Source organism: Heloderma suspectum, chromosome 1, assembly GCF_057233095.1.
Source record: "Heloderma suspectum isolate Gila_16-S chromosome 1, 16-S_ref, whole genome shotgun sequence".
NCBI classification, from domain to species: Eukaryota; Metazoa; Chordata; class Lepidosauria; order Squamata; family Helodermatidae; genus Heloderma; species Heloderma suspectum.
In genome coordinates this window covers 168930001-168950000 of record NC_139458.1, presented here as the reverse complement: position 1 = coordinate 168950000, position 20000 = coordinate 168930001, and the positions used below count along the sequence as shown (strand labels likewise).

Here is a 20000-nt window from a genome sequence, read left to right as displayed (position 1 = left end):
GAATAGATCTGAATATTAAGATTCATAGATTTAGCAGATGATTTGTTAATTGGAATATAAAGGTCATTTTAACAATGGAGTCGTAGGTACTGTGTTGTTTCGCCAAGGTTCAAAATGAGGAATAACTGTGGTTGCAGTAGTTTCAGTTTATTATCCATATCAGCCTTCCCCAACTTAGTTCCCTCAAGATGTTTTGGACTGAAACTCTGGGCATACCTGATCATTGGCCATACTGGCAGGATCTGATGAGAGTTGAAGTCCAAAACATCTGGAAGGCACTACATTGGTGAAGGCAGATCTAGACCACAGGTAGAGAGAAAAGTAAGGATGTTTTTAGGTTGCCGCCAAAACTAAAGGGCAGCATGCAGGGCATTTGTGTCTGCTTAGTATTTGCCACAATCCATAGATCTACGGGGCCTCAACTGCATGTGCAAACCATGTTACTCTATCTGGGGATTCACAACTTCCCCCATATAGTCCCTTTATATATGTAGGGATCTGCACTTTGAGTTCATGTGCAGATCACCCTTTGTTAGATTGAGCCAATATATTTTTAAACAGTTTTTTAAAAAATGAAAGCTGAATTTTATACTGCACTCCATGGTCTGTTCTTCCTAACTGTTTTGGGAATATATTGGCAGTTATTGTTTATTTTTGCATCAGCTTGTAAGGCTGTTTTCACATAAAAGGATTAATTCCAAATCCTATATTTTATCTGTCAAATTACATACATATTGGTTCCTGGTTTTACTAATTTGTGAGACAGAGACCTTGGGAAGGAGATGCTGCAGTGCTTTAAAGATGACTCCAGCTGCAGCTTGGCCTACTGTTCTGTTTCAGGGAAGGAAATCAATTGAAAATCGCTTGCCTCTACATAATTTCATGATCTGAGATCCAATCCACCACAGAGTGAGGCCACATTTATATAATTTATGGTGGTTCATCGGAACCCTAGTTTCCACATTCCACCATGTATATGCATGAGCATGTTTGCAGGCAGCATTCGGAGATGTTATATGACGTGGGGGGAATGGGTCGTCTGGGCGTAGCTGCCATATTCCCATTGAATCCTTCCCCATCCACTTGGTGCAAGTTATCCATGATCATGAGCACAAGTCAGTTGGTTTGCATTCTTTGCATTTGATGATACAGGATTGCATTCAATTGTTGTCTCTCCACTAATGGAATACTTTTTGATCCAGCAGCGGCTTCCATTAGTGGAACAAATAGGGAGGCAGTTTTGAGGGATCCAATTCCCTCAGCCCCTACAGCCTCCCACATAATCTCCCACATTGTTACAGATGGTTCCCCAATTCTCAGGAGATGTGGGGCGGCTACAGGAGTGAGGAGGAACCACCAAATATTGCCTCCTTCCTCATTCAACTGACAGAAGCCTCCACTGGATCAAAGAGAATTTCATCAGCAGAATGGCAACAATTGGATACAATGCAGACTACTGGAAGGTGTTTGCATTTAGAATGTACTCGTGATGTACATTCATATATTCCATTTTAAAAGAAAACCTGAGCAGCTAAATTACAGTGAATGACAAATTCAGTTTTTGAGAGTGAAAAGAAAATGCTGGAAACAAAGCCCACAAATATATTGCTGTTTTGTGTTATAAATGAAGAAGGTAAATACTGACACTGTCATCAGTTTTCCTGAAGGGGAGACAAACCCTGAAGTTACAAAAGAAAAGAAAGTCCTCTAATATGTTGGATGCTATTCAAAGAGTCTTGTAAAATAAACATATCTTAAAAAGTGGTTTCAACTTCACTGAATAATTTCTGGCCAACAGAATTTACAATTTTATCTTTAAAGTTTATTGTATGTCAGATTAATGGTCGTTATGCTAGAGGGGCAAAAGAAAAGCAAAAATAATCCCCGTTGTAACTCAGTCTTTTGACTGCATGCAAATATTAACAAATACTTTGCTGCCAATATTTTCTAGCTTTTTTTGAGGGGGGTGGGGGGAGATGGTTGTAAAGTGTGGGTTTTGAAGAGTGGATGGGTGTATCATTAGACTTAGATGTGTAAAAGTGGCTTCTAAGTTACAGTGGTTGCTCTGTTATGTCAGTTCATTGCTATTTGTGGTTGACAACATTTTGAAGAGTGGTTGGGTGGAGAAAGAGTATTGTGGGTTCCCCACTTCTTCGCAGTTGCTATCAAGAAAGGCAAGCATGCTACTCTGCAAAAGTCAAGCATGCCACTCTGCAAAACACATTTTAAAAACCTGACATCAGACTACTTGGATAATGTATTAGTAAGTAAAGGTTAGGTTATAATTAGTAATTTAAAAGTATATATGCGTATAGCCAAGTGGGTTCAATCTATTATGCATTGTCAGGCCCTCTTATGCAGTGTTTGAAAAGAGTCACTGAATTTCTTTACTTAAAGAGAATGGCCATAACTAAGAGGTGCATGCCCATGCCAAGTCAACAGTTGCGCTGGAGCTTTTTAGTTATTTTCCTGTTCATGGCAGATATACACCACATCCAAATCACTTTTGAAGTTTAAAAAGTTCTCTGTGTTAAAACATTCCTGGGGAGTTCAGGACAAGGGCTGTGAAGTGTACAACCAAATCCCAAGTCCTCACATGTACTGGTGTGCATGGATCCTTCTCTCACTGGGCCGCAACTAGTGGCTGCATTTCAGTACACAGTTGCGTGAGGTGAAGTATCATTACACTTAAATGTGCAAAAGTGGCTTCCAAGTTACAGTGGTTGCTCTGTTATGTCAGTTCATTGCTATTTCTGGTTGACAATATTTTGAAGAGTGGGTGGGTGGAGGAAGGGTATAGTGGGTTCCCCACTTCTTCACAGTCGCTATCAAGAAAAGTCTCTGTCCTTTATCATGTGCCTGTCTGATGATTATAAAAATGTGTTGAGCATTTTTGTTTTGTTTTGTTTTTTAAATGGAGAGCTGTGCCTTGATTTATTCAGTGAACAAAACATATGCTTGCTGTTCTGTTCTATGTAATTCATGTGATCAATAAAATTATCTTTCAAAAAGAGCAACTTTGGCATTTAGGGAGATTACACTGATGTACAGGGAATATGATTGTTGTAGCCAACTTCTGTGCTGTTGGCCCAAAATATGCTTTGGGGCTCAAAAATGTAATAATAATACATATTCTGCATTTTCCCCCTTTCAGGATAGAAGCTGTGTACTGTGGTTGTTATCCACTCTGCCCCAAAGCTTTGGTCTATCCAGAAATATTTCCAGGTAGTTTCCTGCCTATGCCTTTTTTGTGTTGAGCTTTTAATTTATAATTAATTCTAAAATACAAAGTTTGAGAATAAACTTAAGCAAGAGCAATTGTTTATTTGGCAAGCTACCATGTTAGCGCTAAGGAATTTTTTTAATGTGTTTTAATACATTAGATGAAGTTTATATTTACCATCTGTTCTTTCAAGATAACACAAAAGCAAGTTTTGAAATAGCATTCTTCATTGTTAGTATACACAGTCTATAATGATAGATTTTATTAAAAAAAAGGTCGCTTCGGCTGCGATAGCTTGCAGATTTTTTATAATGATATTCAGAGAGAAAAATTTAGGCCTGAAAAATCATACCAAATTATTTAAACAATTTAATACTTAATAATATGCAACCCTGCTACAAGATACACACTAATGTAGTACCAGTTCTTTGAAAAATCTCATCACTAAATGTCTCACATATGCATTGTGTTACATTAGAATAATGTATTTTAATCACCCAGAGGAGATGTCTAAACAGCACAACTACACAGTCTTATTTAGCATTAAACATCCTTGTGAGCTGAGGTAACCTTATAAAATCATGCTTAAATAATGTAAAACATGAGGCGGCACAGAGCAATATGCATTTTTAATTAGTAAAGTGACTAATATCGAGTGTGTGCTTTGAGGTTTTTGTTTCATTAAAAATGTATCTGTTTTTCCTGCAGCTGAATATCTGTATTCTACACCTGAACAGCTTTTTAAAAGGCTTCAGAATTTCTGCAAGAGACCAGATATTGTTAGGAAACATCTCTATAAGGTATTTATTCAGAATAAGTATTACATGGTATTCTGCTGTATTGAAGAATGCAGACAAAAAAAAGCCCTACTCCTGTCCCCCCCCCTCCCCAAAAGAAGAGAAAACCAGAAAACATTTAATTAACATCCTAATGTTTAAAGGAAACATGCTAGGGAGGGATATTAGTTGTTACACTAACAAGGATTAATTACACTAGATGCCAGTTGTATTAACCTAGGGTTTTATGAAATACGTGCACTTAATGCATGCTACATGCTTTTTTTTAATTTATTGTTTTCTAAAATGACTGTCCTCCACATTTGGACCCAAGAGGCTTATAAAAATGAACCTGGATTAATTTAATTCATTGGTTTAAAAGGAAGGTAAAAAAGAGATTCTACAATTATACTAATGAGGATGAGCTTACTTTCCTGCCTTAATTTAATCTCCATTGGTCAACACATTCAGGTGACTGACCAGTACCGGTTTTCTCTCTTCCCTCTGTTTTAGGTTACTTTGATAATTTAAAACAATACTGAATTGAAAAAAGTATTGAAAAAAGTTTTTTAAAAAAAGAAAAGTTCAATCCCAAACAAACTTCTGTGTATGTGTCAAGTTTGGTGCCTGACATTTAAGAGTCATTCATTCAGAGGATGGAATTAGATGACAATCATATAACATGACCGCTGCCCCAAAACAGCAGTCCCAGGTCTCCTTTTTCTCTCTCTCCCTGTAACAACTGGTAGCACAAAATGCATTTTCCTGTTGTCAGAAGTACTAGCCAATGAAGTGGAATAGGGGCGGGAGAATTCTGTATGCAATGACATCATGTCACCTATATTGTGTTGCTAGAGTTCCGGTGGGGAAAGGAGGAAGAGACACAGAACTACTGCTTTTGTCAGCGCCAATGCATGTTCTATATTGTTAGTCCTGCCTTAAAATAGTATATAAGGTTCTGTGAACTGAAGAGTGTGGGGTACCTGTTTTTGTTATCAGGTCTAACCTCCTCTGGTCACAGAAGTTCCCAGCCTTGAAACATTGAGGAGGGGCTCTTATTTTTAGAACCATCATATACAGTGATTATGAACTTTGACTAGCCCTTATATGAATTCTTTGACTAGCCCTTATATGAACTCTGTGGTGCAGAGTGGTAGGCGGCAGTACTGCAACCGAAACCCTCCCCACGACCTGAGTTTGATCCCAAAGGAAGCTGGGTCCCAGGTAGCCGGCTCAGGTCGACCCATCCTTCCATCCTTCCAAGGTCGGTAAAGTGAGTACCCAACTTGCTGGGGGAAAGATAGTCACGACTGGGGAATGGCAAACCACCCCGCTACAGTCTGCCATGAAAACACCAGTGAAAGCAGTGTCCCTCTAGGAGTCAGCAAGTGACTCTGTGCTTGCACAGGAGGAACCTTTCTTTTTCTATATGAATTGGAAACTTATGATCTTTACTTTGGCTGAACCCATTTTATTTTCCAACCCCCATTTGCGCAATTTATAAACTTGAAATTTCACCGCTTAGATACAGTATGCTTTGTTTTGGGTTGCCTTTGAAGACTGTACATTGCTGGCAGGGGTTGCACAATGTAGCAGCTCCTACCCCCATACTGCATTGGTGCTAGGGGAGATGCACCCACTGGGAAGACCTTCCAGTGACTGCATGTCTGCACTGTCTTTCGGGTCCGGCCCTACCATTGCGCAAAGTGAGATGGCCACTTTAGGCAGCAGATGCTGGGGGAAAGGGAGCAGTGGCAAGATGTTGAATGACAGAAGTGTTTGTGCATCATGTGGCCTGTTCTGTGAGCCCTTAAGCTAGCTTGCTACCCTCTGGTGTGGGGGCTTGTGCAAGTCAGCAAGTATGGTCAGCTTCTGTATGGGTGGGAACGCTATCTTGTCCTTTGCCTCAGGTAGCAACATGTCTTGGGCCAGGCCTGCTGGCTCTTGATAGCCTCTAGGTATAATTCAGGATAATGGTTTTGATGTCTAAATTTGTGAACGGCCTGGGTCCTGTGAAGGCTGCCTCCCTCCCTATGTTCAATTGTAATCCCTAATATAGCACTTTGTCAATTGTGGTGACGGGCCATACACTGACTCAAAATGACAAGCCCATATCAAGCAGCATTATTGACAGCGGGAACACAGAAATTGAACTTCTTTTCTCCACTGGCTTGTTGAAGCCTGAGCTTGAGGGCCTACTGAGTGCAGTAGAAGACCTGCTATTGCCATTTGGTAGGTTAATATTAACAGATCAAGCAATACGCATTACACCTTCCATGTCACCCTTTCAATATTTCATACTAGTGTTACAGACCTGGCTTCACACAGGTTGGAATAGCCCTTACTTTGATACAGTGAAGCCTTCAGGCAAACTTACGCAGCTGTCAGAGTTGGATACATTGGTTGAATCCAATTTTAGTCCTGCTTAGAGTGGACATATTGAAATGTATGGAACTTAAGTTAGTCATGACTAACTGAAATCTGATTCATTTCAATGGATCTACTCAAAGTAGAGCTAACATTGGATTCAACCCATTGTGCCCGCCCCACGTGAGTGAAGCCATACTCTCTGACAGTCCTAGGCATGGCCCCTGCCATGATGTACCCCTTTAGCCCCCTTATGGAGGGTCTGTCCACTCTATTCCCCTGAGGGGGGCTGCTCCACGTCAGAGGAAAGGGCACAAGCATATAACTCTGTCTCTTGGTAACTAAACTCCCTTGGCTGCAAACTGTATGGATTGCAAAGCCGTGTGCTGGTTAGGAAAGTCTGCCTCTAGTGATGGAAGATGTTACTACAGGATTCAAACATATGGAAACATTTAAATTACTTAAAATTAATATGTTTTAAAAAGAAAGTAACCCTGGGGTGCAGACCTCTAGGATCCCCTTAGTATGCACGCTAAGGTTCAGAAGTCTAGGTTTCATGGTCTTGGCATTATGATGCTGATGGATGGGCGGAGAGAGAAACATACCTCCTCTTTTATTATTATAGATCATTCCATGTTTTTAAACAGAGACTGTTACCTAGAATGGAGTGGAAATACATTTAAGCAAATATGGGTGCTATCTACAAAGACGTTCTCTAGCACAAGGTTGGTTGATCTAAACGGGAACTATATGTAGTATTAGTGTTGCTCAGGAAAGTTCCTTATGCCTTCCCATGATTTATTTATTTATTTATTTAAAATATTTCTTGGCCGCCTTTCAGGGCTGAAGCACTCCCAAGGCGGCTTACAACAATAAAATACATAAAAACAAAATATTAAAAATGATAAAATATAAAAACAATAAAAACAACAATAAAAGCCAACAGTAAAACCAACAACCATGTTAACAGTCACAACAGCCATGTTAGCAGCAGCAACAGCAACAATATCAGTCATATCAGTAGAAAGCCAAGGTAAAATTATATGTTTTCAAGGCCTTCTTAAAAGCCTGCAATGAGGGAGCATGGCAGACCTCCAATGGCAGCTTGTTCCAATGGCGTGGGGCCACTGCAGAGAAGGCCCTCATGTGTGGTCACCCATCTGACTGCTCTCAGAGGTGGAAGTATGAGAAGGGCCTCTCTTTCTGATCTTAAAGTGTGGGCAGCCTGATATGGGCATAGGCAGTCCTTCAAGTAACTTGGTCCTAAACCGTTAAAGGCTTTAAAGGTGAAAACCAGCACTTTGAATTGGGCTCGGAAACACACCGGTTACCAGCGCAGCTGGCGCAGTATAGGTGTTATATGATCGAATCGCCTCGCCCCCACCAATATTCGGGTGGCTACATTCTGCACAAGCTGGAGTTTCTGAACCGTCTTCAAAGGCAGCCCCACATATAATGCATTACAGTAGTCCAGCCTGGACATGATCTTGCACAGCTCCCATTTTTTTTATGGGGCTTGCCCAGGAGAACATCATGGTAAATTATACTCTGAAAAAAAAGTGATGCCCTCATTCTAGGATGCTAATGTTAAGTGAACCAGTAATATAGTTGGTAATGCTACTGATAAACTACATACCTGACAATACAGTGGGGGGACACGTTCACTAGGAATGCTTTCTAGGGTACAGGAGCAATAGAATGCCTCCTCCCTCCCTCAGAAGTATTTCTGGCTCCTCCCTCAGATAGATTTTCTGTACTTTCTTTGCCAGTGCAGCACATCTGTACAGGACAATGAGGTAATTTTGCTCTGTATGCATGCAATTTTATCTGTGACCTAAAAGTGGACATTTATGTAAGGGCAGACCAAAAGAGAATGTTGTTTCTGCAGGAAATGGTTAAACCTCAGGAAAAAAGGAGAGAACCAAAAATGCAATTTAACACCCAATTTCAAGCTCATTATCTTTCATTGTCTATTAACTTGGCAATGGTTCAGAAGGTAGCTCATAATAGTTTAAAATGCTGACTGAACACTTCCAGTGCTCAGCATTACTTCTTGAGTCAATACTATTGCATAGCTATACATGGGAGGCTTCAAAGAGAAAAACAATCCTTAAATTTTTACCTTGACATTCACTTTTTTTTCAAGTGCAGTTAAATAGTTTTGTTTTACATGGCTTGTCTTTTTCATGGCTGTGACTCTGTGTCTTTTGAATGCAAGACATTTTGGGGAGATTTAAAAACCAGCATGTGCAGGACATTTATTGATATTTAAAGGGTAGGATTTCCAAAACACAGCCCCGGAAGAAGAGATGTGCGTTGTACAATTCTGGCTAAGTAAAATACTTCATTTGCTATAAGTTCCTCCTTTGTAGAACGTACTCCTTGCTGAATTATTTATAGGCAGAGTTACTGCCACAGACATAAAGTAGTTTATCACATAACTTTGGGCAGCACGTTAATAATGCCTGCTGAATGCAAGTTTTAATTGCTCACAGTATAGTGGCAGCAGTGAATGGCCCTGGATAGGGGGAAATGAATATTGTCAGAGGGGTTCAGCTTCAACCCCTGATTCAAAACCTTGATATAGGACAGAAATGTACTCACTTCATGAACTCTGTTAATGTGGGATCACACTAGCACATGAATAAATCTGTTCCTTCTGTTCTTTACCATTCTGGTATCTTTTATCATTTGTAGAGATGCCAGTTCCTGAGTTCTATCTCTTTGTCACTTTTTAGCGTGCTCAAGAAATGGAACCTAGGGCGAAACTATGAAGGGCTAGACCATGCAGATAATTTTTTATTTATTTGCTAACTTGTTTTATGATGTTAATAGTGAAAAAGCACACAAGGTATTCCAATAACAACAATACTCCCAAACTCATATGGTTGGGTCCAGAGAAGCAGGAGTGGAACAGGGCTTTTCTGTCTCCTCGTCCCCACTGCAGCCTCTGTGTCCTCAAAGCCACTTCTGAGGGTCAAGTGACCCTCTGGAACAGCATGGAATGGGGCACAGAGGGCTGCAGTGGAACAGGGAACTTGGCAGAACTGAGGAATGCTGCCTTGCACAAGTAGATGTGTTTTTCTGCTTGTGCAACACACCTTTGGATCCAAGCTGTGAAATCATAAACAGCTTGTAAAGTTAAAATGCATACAATCAAATCAAGATAAAAAGATAATAAAGGAAAATAACCATAAGAAATGATTCAGTTCTCAGTGGAACGATTCAATGGAATGATTCAGTTCTCAGTATCACCTATAGTAATACTGAGTTCCTGCAATGCATGGACAATCCCTCCTCTGCTATCCAAATGGACAGCCTTTGCTTGGTTATATGTATTTATTTTAGTTTTTAGGCAAACATTCTGGACAGGTAACAGAATTCATAGAAGCTTTAAAATGGTTACTGCTTGCAAAACAGATGAAGTTAACAAAATGTTGATCCCATTTCCTCCCCATCCACCTACCCCTGCAAATTCAACCCTACATAAAACCAACTTCAACTTCATAAAACCAAATTCAACTGCTACATAAAACCAACCCACATTTTTTTTAAAAAAATTACCTGATCAATGTTTTTGAAAGATTCTTGCGTTTTATCTCTAAGGGGAGAAAATTCCACATTTATGGGGTAGCCACCAAAACCATCAGCCCTAATCATTTGCTTGATTTCCTGAACAGGCACACAAACAATCCTGTTAAGACTGCTTGAGCCAGTATTAATTGTCCCTCAGCTTAAGCTGCTGCTTTGAAGCAGTTAGTTGAAGGGTAAAATAAAAATGCAATAAACAAAAATGAAAACAATTTCCAATCCCAATTTATACATTCTCAATCTAATTTATAAATTCCCTTCCTTCTCCTACCCCTCCAAAGCCTATTCTGTTTCCTAAAAACTACTATCCCAACCTTATATTTATATAGAGAGATTAGATTATATATATAATCTGTTTTTATTGTTGTTACTGCAGGAAAAAAGAACACGATTTTTTCTGTTGACCAGCGTGTATAAAACATTAAAACTCTTGTTTGCTTTTCAAGTTTTGTGTTTTGTCCTGACTCTACCAATATAAAAGTGGGTAAAACCACACCATGTCTGTCTCCATTCCTCGCGCATTTCCAACCCACTCCAACATATTCAGCCTGTACTCTTCCTGACTCATGGCTTGTCCAATCCTTCCTCATAGAAATATAGAATGCACACATTCTCCCTGCCCCTCTCACAGCCTTACACGCTTGTTTCACACTTATCTTCAAATAGCCACAACCCTTAGGTTTGTTCTTTGGCAGGCTCATAGTTCAGTCTTCAGGTATTCTGCTCATTTCCTAACCATAACTTGAATTATATATGAAAACCAGGGAAGACCGGAGAGGTTGAATTATAAACTCCAGTGCTAAGTATATGGTGTGAAGAGTACCCCTCACTATCGGTTTGGCTGAGGCCCCGATAGACCACCCTGCAGTTCCTTCTGATTCTTTCAAAATCTTTTCTACTACGATTAGTTATTTGAAGTTCAAAATGATGTTCTGGTAAACAAAACACAAAGGTTGGAAAGCAAACAAGAGTATTTTGTTCTTCATACACTTTGGCCATCAGAAAAACTGGCATTCTTTCTTCCTGCTGCCTAAAACAAAACCACAAAAACAGAATCTGTAAGATAGCATTTTTGTTACCTCCTCTCTGTGTGCCTTTGCTGCAAGCTTATTAATAATATAATCTAACTAAGACAGTCAAATGCATTGCTGCATTAGTTTGTCAATTATATGCAGTACCCTTGCCAAGTTATAAAGTTAGAGGCAAAAGGGAGACAGAATTATGCTTGCTACAAAAAGGCAATCAAGTTGAGCAATAAGGCACAAGAGCGTGTGTTGTGGGTAAGCCTTAGGTGCATTGTTCGTTACAACGTGAAGCCAAGTATTACTAAATGTTGATGTCTATCAGAACACAGAGCTCCAAGCATCTTGCATGGTTTAGTGGCAGTAAAATCCCAAACCAACACCCTTTTCCCTGAAAGCACACATGTTAATAACCTCTGCTCTCTAAACCTAACAAAATAGGTAAAATGATACCTTTTATTGGATTCACTTCTGTTGGCAAATACTAGGCGAACTTTCACCTGTGAACACTTCTGTTTGTGACTTAAAAGGTTTGCAGTCCCAAAACCAACAGAATAAAAGATAATGCTTTTTACTTCTTTTGTCATTCTCTTTGACAGTTTTGCTTATATGTGTGCGCGCGTGCGCGCGTGTGTGTGTGTGTGTGTGTGTGTGTATCGATGAATGTGATTTAGGATATCATTTCCATAGGGTACCACAAAAAATAGGTAAACTAAATGATATTGTGGGATCTAAAATCACTTGTGAAAACAAATAAATATGTTTCTATATCCATTGTAAGTAACCAGAGCAGACATTCGATTCTTTGTTGATGAGGTGGTGACTTGTGAGTTGGTTAATCTGACACCAAGCAATATTTCTGGGCAGGCTGTGGGGACACTTATTTACTATAAGTCGCCCCCCCCCAATTCATTTAAAGTCTTCAAGTGGAATAAATTATGCAAATTAAATAAATGTGAAATTTGATCTTATAAATCAATCTTTTTTGGGGGGGGTACTTAACCATGTCTTTTGGTTAATCGTAACTTCCTTGTTAGTGTTCATATTTTAGTTACAGCTTTTGTTGGATATTTCTTTGAGTTCATTACCACATTTACATGGGACATTTTTCTGGGATCAGATAAGTTCATTCTGCACATCTAATGTCCCCTAAGCCATATTACATCTGATCAATCCCATAATGGTTTCCTGCCAAATGCGCTGCCAACAGGAGATTGCAAGAGTGAAGTACTTAGGTGTGTTACTGGCATAGCTTTTTTCAACTCCACAGCATGCCTTATTATGGAGAGATCTTTCTCCATGCTTTCAGTTCAGCACTTTAGTAGGAACTGGCAGGGAAACCTACTAGGGAAAATGCCCTCGTTCTGATGAAAAGGTCATCAAAGTAATAAGCAAGGCAGGCATGCTAATTGCTGCACTTTCCCACTTCAGGTGATTCTGTTCTACTACATCTGAGTTTTGTTTGTTGTATTGCCCCCAGATACATCTCGCTTCAATTCTACATACCCTTCTTGTCTTCTATCATCTTCTGATTCTACCAAATAAGACTTCTTGGTATTCAAACCAAAGGGTTCCTTGACATCAATAAAGATTATACATACTCTTTTGTATATATTTCTCATGTAGCATTCAAACAGTAGCAGTTAGCCCTCACCTTTGGTCTAAGTAAATAAGCAAGAATATACAACAGCCTTCCCCAGCCTGATGCCCTACAGATGTTTTGGAGTACAACTCCCTGGATTCTCGATCATTGGCCATGCTGGCTAGGTCTGATGTGAGTTGGAGTCCAAACATCTGGAGGGTGCCAGGTTGGGAAATCCTGATATACAAGGAAGTGAATTATAATTATAAAACAAACGTGCATGTTGTCTGGAGCGCCCTAGCGGCCTCTTTCAGTACACTCCAATAGCCAACTCAAGACACAGACGAAAGGATTCTTTTCAAGGCTTTAATCCTTTTACAACTTAATGACTCTTTCAGATGCTAATCACCAGTGACTAAGCAATGAACAGCAGAGTAGCCTATGCTCCGGGTAGGCAGTTGATCCCCGTTTGAAGGAGAATCACTTGAAGACCCTGAACTTATGGGCTAGGGAGAGATCCTCCCTCTTTCCCTTGGGTCCACGGGAGGCAGCCATTGCTTGTGCGCCAAACGGGCGCTACGCCTCCTTTCCATGCCCTCCATCGCTCGTCGCTCCCTGTGTCTGCGTCGAGCGTCCAGCAAGCCCCCCTCCCTCACTTGCTCACTGCCAGGGTCACTATCTATCTCGGGAATGCTGGCAGGAGGAATCTCTGCCAGCTGCTGTGCCTGTGAGGGATGAGCTGGCTCCTCTCCCACGGATTGCTGATCCTCCTCAGAATCAGAACTGCTCTGGGGTTCTATCGGCTCAGTTTCCACCCTGACACATGTAATCCAGTACTGTCTGACTGGAATACCAGCATATACATTTCAATTAAGCATCTCTAAGTAGTAACAAGACACCCTAGTGTAAGGGGTGTGCTGGGACTTGATTCAACCTATTCTCTGGCCCAACAGGGCTGAGCAAGGTTATGCCATTAAGACAGCTAAAGATACTACCCTCTCTCTGACTTAGTTCACACATAACAAGAAGCCACTGTGAGTGAATTTCCCGGTGGGATCTCTCATTGCAATGGCCACCATTTTGAATATTTGAGATGCAGCAGGGGCATGCCGTAGCTTGTTGTTGTTGTTGTTGTCATTATGTGCAAATCCAGTGAGGGTGGGTTCTTGGAGTGGTTAACAAGCCACCCGTGACTCTAAAACAGTCCATGGGTTCTGGGTGGCTTGTCAACCACCCCACAATCCACCCTCACCAAGTTCTCATGTAATGACAAGCTACAGCATGCTCTCGCCACAGCTCAAATATTCAAAATGGTGGCTGCTGCAATGAGAAGCTCCACAGGGAAATTCACCCATGGTAGCTTTTTGTTATGTGTGAACTAGCCCCCCCCCCCCACCTCACTCACTCACTCTCACACAGAGAGAGAGAGAGAGAGAGAGAGAGAGAGAGAGTTGACCCACATAAGGACTGATAGTTTTCCTATCAAGAAATGCTGGGGAAGTGGAAAGAAAAAGATAAAGCTTTCAACCTGCTTTCTCTAGACTAATGTCATTGATAGCCATCCTGGCCAGAAACATGTAATGTCTAACAAGGTCAGCAGCTGTTAAATGTCTGTTCTGTAACCTTGAAGTTCTTCAGAAGCTTATCAATGGTTCCTCAATTAGCATATCAGGAATGGCAGAGAAGCTTCCCTGAAAGACAATTTGCCCATCACTTACTTGAATTTCCCTGTGCAATATGCGGCTGTGGGTGGGTGGGGGTGCGTTTGGATGCATTCTGGGATGCAATCAGTTGACACCGAGTGATGGGGAGCCTAGTTTCTCCATTAGCTTCTGCTCTGTTGATCAGACTGTTCATCCTAGAACTTGCCCAAGAATCCATAGCAGGACACACAGAGGTTTGTGAGCAGTTCCTTGGCAGACAAGCTGGTATGGCAAGAGTTAGCAGGAGACAGAAAATTTGAAAATCATTGCACTAGGCAGCTTCCTAATTTCTGGTGTGATGTCTTTGTCAAGGTGTCGTAGCTAAACCAAAAGATGATGATTGTTGATGATGATGGTGATTAATATCCTGTCTTTCTTCCATGATGGAACTCAAGGATTCCCAAGCAGCCTCCCATCCAGGCACTGGCCAAGCCCAGACTTGCTTCGCTTCAGCAAGATGGGTGCATCATGTGCCTTCTGCCATGCCTTGGGTAAATGTATATTTGAAAGGGAGAGCAAGAGACATTTAGCTAAGAATAGTGGCTCCTTGAGATTTTAAAGTGATGCACCACTTTGCATATAGTTGTAACAAACATGTGCTTCTATCTATCAAAACACATCTACCAGCAACCCTTGTGCCCTTATTTTTCTCTAGCTGATTTCCTCTTCTCCCTTCCCCCATCCTCCCCCAGGAGTAGTGGTATGTCTCTGACCTGGTTTGCATAATCACAACAAGCCACGGTGGCTTGTTGTGAGCCACAGCAAATGCCAGTGTGTGCTGGGCACAATTTGCATAATCGCTGCCTGGCCACAGTTTTTCGTGTCATCTGAACCTAGGCAGTGTGGCTTATGGGAGGGTTAAACAACTTTCAAATAACCCTAAAATAGCCCATGGGTTATTTGATAGTTGTTTAACCCTCTCAACAAGCTGCCCTAATTCAGACAACACGATAAGTCACAGCTGGGCAGTGATTATGCAAATTGCGCCTGGCACATGATGTGCCACCATAGCTTGTTTAAGCCACAGTGACTTCTTGTGATCATGTGAATCGGCCCATAGTCTAAGAACCATCACCTGGAAAACATTTGTAGAAGGAAACCAATGTAGGGCTCATAGTAGCCCAACCTTAAGGACAGAATGGGAGAGAGGACAAAATCTAGAATGAAATGGAGGGGTAGAGATGAATCCCCAGCTGCAGTATAACAAAGACTGGATGCAGAAAGAGAACGGGCTTCACATGGGGCATTTGCTTCTTTCAGTCCTGAGAAAGGGCTGCAGTGAACCTTAGCACATAACTAGGAAAATAACTAGGTCCCAGGGCATGGTCTGAAGGCACAAAAGGATGCTACCTTGCTGAAGCTAAGCAGGTCTGGGTCTGGTCAGTGCTTGGAGGGGAGACCACCTGGGAACCACATGTAGCCACCTTGAGTTCCATGATGGAAGAAAGGCAGTATATAAATGTAGTAAATAAATACATAAATTGAAGTGTCTAGAGCAGCCTTCCACAACTAGCTGTCCTCCAGATGTTTTGGGTTCCAACCCCCATCAGCCCCAGCCAGCATTGCTGATGGTCAGGAATGCTGGGCATTGTGGTCCAAAACTTCTGGAGGGGGCTGGGTTAGAGAAGGTTGGTCTAGAGCTATGTTGGCTGTGTGTCTGCAATCTGTGGAGTGCCTTTCCCCCAGTCAGTTTTAATACCCTCATGTTCTCATTGTACCCCACAGAGGCCAAAATGAAAGGCAAGGGTTGGTGGAGCATAAAGTTACACTCAAAGGTGCAGTAGGAGGAAATGCTGTCGTGCTGAGTAGCAGAACCTTCATTATAAAAGCAAGGGCATCGAACTTTCTGTTACAAAACTATATTGGGAATACAAGCTTCCAACGTTCTTTAGGGAGGGAATTAAAATTGGTAGATGAGTTAGAAATGTTTGAGAAAGGGCATCTGAGCACATAAGGGAATAGGGTAAGAGTTGAGTCTTTTGAGCCCAAGGAACATGGCAGGATAGGGAGGAAGAAATAAAATAGTTTTTACAAGGGATAATCATTTAATTTTACAAAAGAGACATTAACAGTAGATTGCAAAAGGCACTGGTGACCTCTTTCCTACTGTTTAATTCAGTTGATCTGCAGCAAGTATACTTTTTTCTTTCTTCCCTCAAAAAGGATGGCTAGGTTGCCTAATGCTTTCTCCCAAAATGGGAGTATTCAGTTGTGCAACAGAACAGGCAGTTAAAGGTTGAAAGTAAAACCTCTCCATGAAGAATAAAAATTTCACTGTAGGTCATATTTATGACCACTGGTTCCTCTTTGTCTTGGTACTGTGAATTTTCACAGCCATGTCATTGTCTGGTTACTACTTCCTAGATACTTATACGGACACTGAGGGTTTTGTTTAGGGTAACTCGTTTTTCATTGGTCGTCAGATATGCCCCACAAATGAGACATGCCTCAACCTAAGGACAGTTTTTTAAAAGGAAAGACACACACACACACACACACACACACAGAGAGAGAGAGAGAGAGAGAGAGAGAGAAATGGTACCATTCTTCTTTTCCTTTTTAAAGCAACTGGGATTATTTTAAAAGGGAAGATTAAAGGTTTAGTTATTTTTAAGTATATTTTATATCACCCTTCAATTATATTCCCAGGGTAGTTTGCAAAAAAGAAAAAGAAAAAAGAAACAATTAAAATAGAAATACAAAATATTAAAATAATCTAGAATCTACAAAATTATAAAAGCAATATAAAGCTGTCAGCAGGATTAAAATTGCATCTAAATGGCTTGGGAAAATAAAAAAAAACAGCTCATTGATAGGTGTAGTGGTGCAGTTTGGTCATTTTAGAACCTGGAAAGAATGGTCTTATGGGTTGGGGGTACCCTTTGGACAGTCATATATATATTGCGTCAGTTGTGAAACACACAACTAATATTTCTCCCCTGCTCACAACTGCCATTCCATGTTTGCAGCTAACATTCCTGATATGTTAGAACAATACTGTTTGCCGACTCTGATTTAATTTTAAAAAATTACTCTGAGCATCTGCAGTTTTGCATTGTAAACTCACTTAAATCAAAGCACCACAGTGACTGCAGCAATAAGCTAGATTTTGCTTCTGCTGCCCTCATCACTTCCCGCTCTCCAGGTGGTCATTTGGGCTCCCCTGGGTTATGGGGCCCTGGACCCTAGTTGCACCACTGGTTAGATGCCGGGCAACCCTATCTAGGGAAAGTGCTCCACAACTAAGTTGCCACCAATGAGAAGGCTATACTCAGGTAGTAATCCACCTCACCTGCAAGAATCCTTCCAGTGAAGATCTTCACGTAAGAGTAGGATACATGGAGACAGGCAGTATCCTAGTCCTATGCCATGAAGGGTTTAATAGGTCAAAACCAGCTCTTTGAATTGGGCGTGGAAATGGACTGGGAGTCAGTACAATTGGTATAGCACAGGCATAATATGATCAAAACTCCCAGTCCCATTTCATAATCTCCCAAAGAGGAGAGAGGAAGAAAAGTCAGGAGGAAGAAGACATATGTAGAATAATGAAATATGAGTCTCATGTTTCAGTTCAGGGCCTGTGTTTAGTTTTCTGATGTGAAGAATGATGTCTCACCTTCTCTGCTTTAATTGTAAAAAGTCATATGAAAGTATGCAATAACAGCCTGATCTTATGCTCTGGCATTCCACTGCCCAAATACATAGTTTGCAGCTCGCCACATGATCCCCCATCCCTGCTCCATGCTTGGTGCGGGAAAGGGTGCAGGGATTGTCTTTGATCTTGTGCTGAGTTTGTGGTTCAGCACATGACTGGGAACAAGACTTGGGTGAGGAGCAGACACTGGCAACCAAAATTGTTTGCATAGCTACCAAGGCTAGCCAAAGTTTGTAGGCCTGTGCATAGGACTGATTGGTCCAGGACCATTCAGTTGGAGCCAAGAGCCAGTGTGGTGTAGCGGCAAGAGTGTTGGACTAGGAGCTGGGAGATCCGGGTTCTAGTCCCCACTCGGCCATGGAAGCTCACTGGGTGACTTTGGGCCAGTCACAGACTCTCAGCCCAACCCACCTCACAGGGTTGTTGTTGTGAGGATAAAATGGAGAGGAGGATAATGTAAGCCGCCTTGGGTTCCTTGCAAGAGGAAAAAAGACGGGGTATAAATGCAGTAAATGCAATGCAAAGATGTGGGCAACATTCACTGGATCAGGACATGGGAATTAATTCAGACAGGATCAAGGCTAGGTGACCCAGAGGACAGGAAATAGAGAAGGTGGTCGGCTGGGAGGGAGAGATGAGGGTGGAAAAACCTTGACACTTGACAGCAATGGAGAGGCAAAGATGGATGAGAAACTAGGAGGAGGGGAGGAAAGAACAATGGAAAACTGCATAAAAATCAGTGCTTGGAAATGGGCTTGGAATAGGGGAAAGAGGAAGAAAAAGAGGTAAAGTCATTTGTGGTGGGATTACAGAATAGCAGAGGAAGAGAACCAAAAGGTTCTCTGCTCTTACCATTGGCTGACCGTGCTCCACTCACACCGCCCCATTTGCCTACAAATCGGTGTTCACAATCCAAGCCACAAAGAGCACATACAGAGGGCAGGTAAACCATGATGCGGAGTTCCAGAATATTCATGCAAGTGAGCCAAGCCACACAATGCAAGTGATGAAAGATTCCACACTGAAGACTAAATTAGACATGAAATGGGAGATACAAGATTGAGGACCTCCCAGGGTTGCCATCCGTGCTTAAAAGCAGCTGTAGGACCAATTTAGATTTGGACCATGGGGATGGGCGGGGCAGGGGGGAGGATAATCCTGCCTTTCCTGTACCATTTCCCCAGTTAAAATTCCTCCTGCTGACTGCTTTCCCATGCTGCTATGGAGGGGTAAAGAGACTGGGACAAGATGTGTACCTAACTTTTATTCTCCTCCACAGCTAATAACAGCTTTTTTGCGGGGGGTGTAATTTAAATTGTGGAAACAGCACAGGAGGAAAGGCGTGTAAACCACCCTGTGGCCCTGTCCCAAATTGGCCTCCCCCCCACCCCGCAGCTACTTTTAAGAGAAGAAAAAGATACCAGAGATCTGATTATAGAACTCCCACATTATGTCCAGTTTGGTTCTCAGCCTACCATTCAAAATAACAGTAGCATTTTTGATTGAAAATCAAAATTATGGGTGCTTGACTAGTAGTTAATGAACCACCAAATTATTTTACTCAGATTAGTAATGCCCAGATCAGCTAATAGTGGCATGGCAACACCCTGGGCCAAGGTAAGCTTGCCAAATCCCCATGTTTGTTCTTTAAAGAGAGATGGGAACTGCATTTGGTAGACTAGTAAGGTGCTTACAGTGGGTGTCATCTGCTGTTGAGCTGTTATATTCTATAATGAAATAAAGTCAGGGACATCTGTGATTCCTAACGTGAGGTTGTTTCCAGAACAATGAATAAAACTGATAGGTTGGGTTGTGAACACAAACAAAAGTTCTTATTTTAAAAAATGGGAATGGCCCACATAGATCTCTGGACAAACAGCAGTAAGGAATTGCTCTTCCTACCCTGCAGTCAGATGTGAACCTTCGCTTAGGGGGTGGAACATGTCATTCCGTGTCTCTGGCCCTCTTCTACTCTGCCCATAATTATTTAACGATGCATGTTTTTAAGAGAGTCCAAATAAAGTTGTGCTAAACCTCATGACAGTGTCATATTTTCAAGCAAAATGTTTGCACATGTCCTG

At 41.5% G+C, this 20000-nt stretch overlaps 1 protein-coding gene across 25 annotated transcripts in view; it reads left to right on the top strand.

The window, feature by feature from the left end:
• Positions 1-20000, top strand: part of QTMAN (queuosine-tRNA mannosyltransferase) — a 294835-nt gene that overhangs the window by 269518 nt on the left and 5317 nt on the right. For 24 of the 25 annotated variants that reach the window (XM_084809878.1, XM_084809812.1, XM_084809932.1 and 21 more), the window contains 2 exons: positions 3155-3225; positions 3932-4023. In XM_084809878.1, the coding sequence (XP_084666004.1) occupies positions 3155-3225; positions 3932-4023 (163 nt within the window). Of the gene's footprint in view, positions 1928-3154; positions 3226-3931; positions 4024-20000 lie in introns of those variants that run through there. The other variant, XM_084809895.1, reaches the window with a different exon arrangement.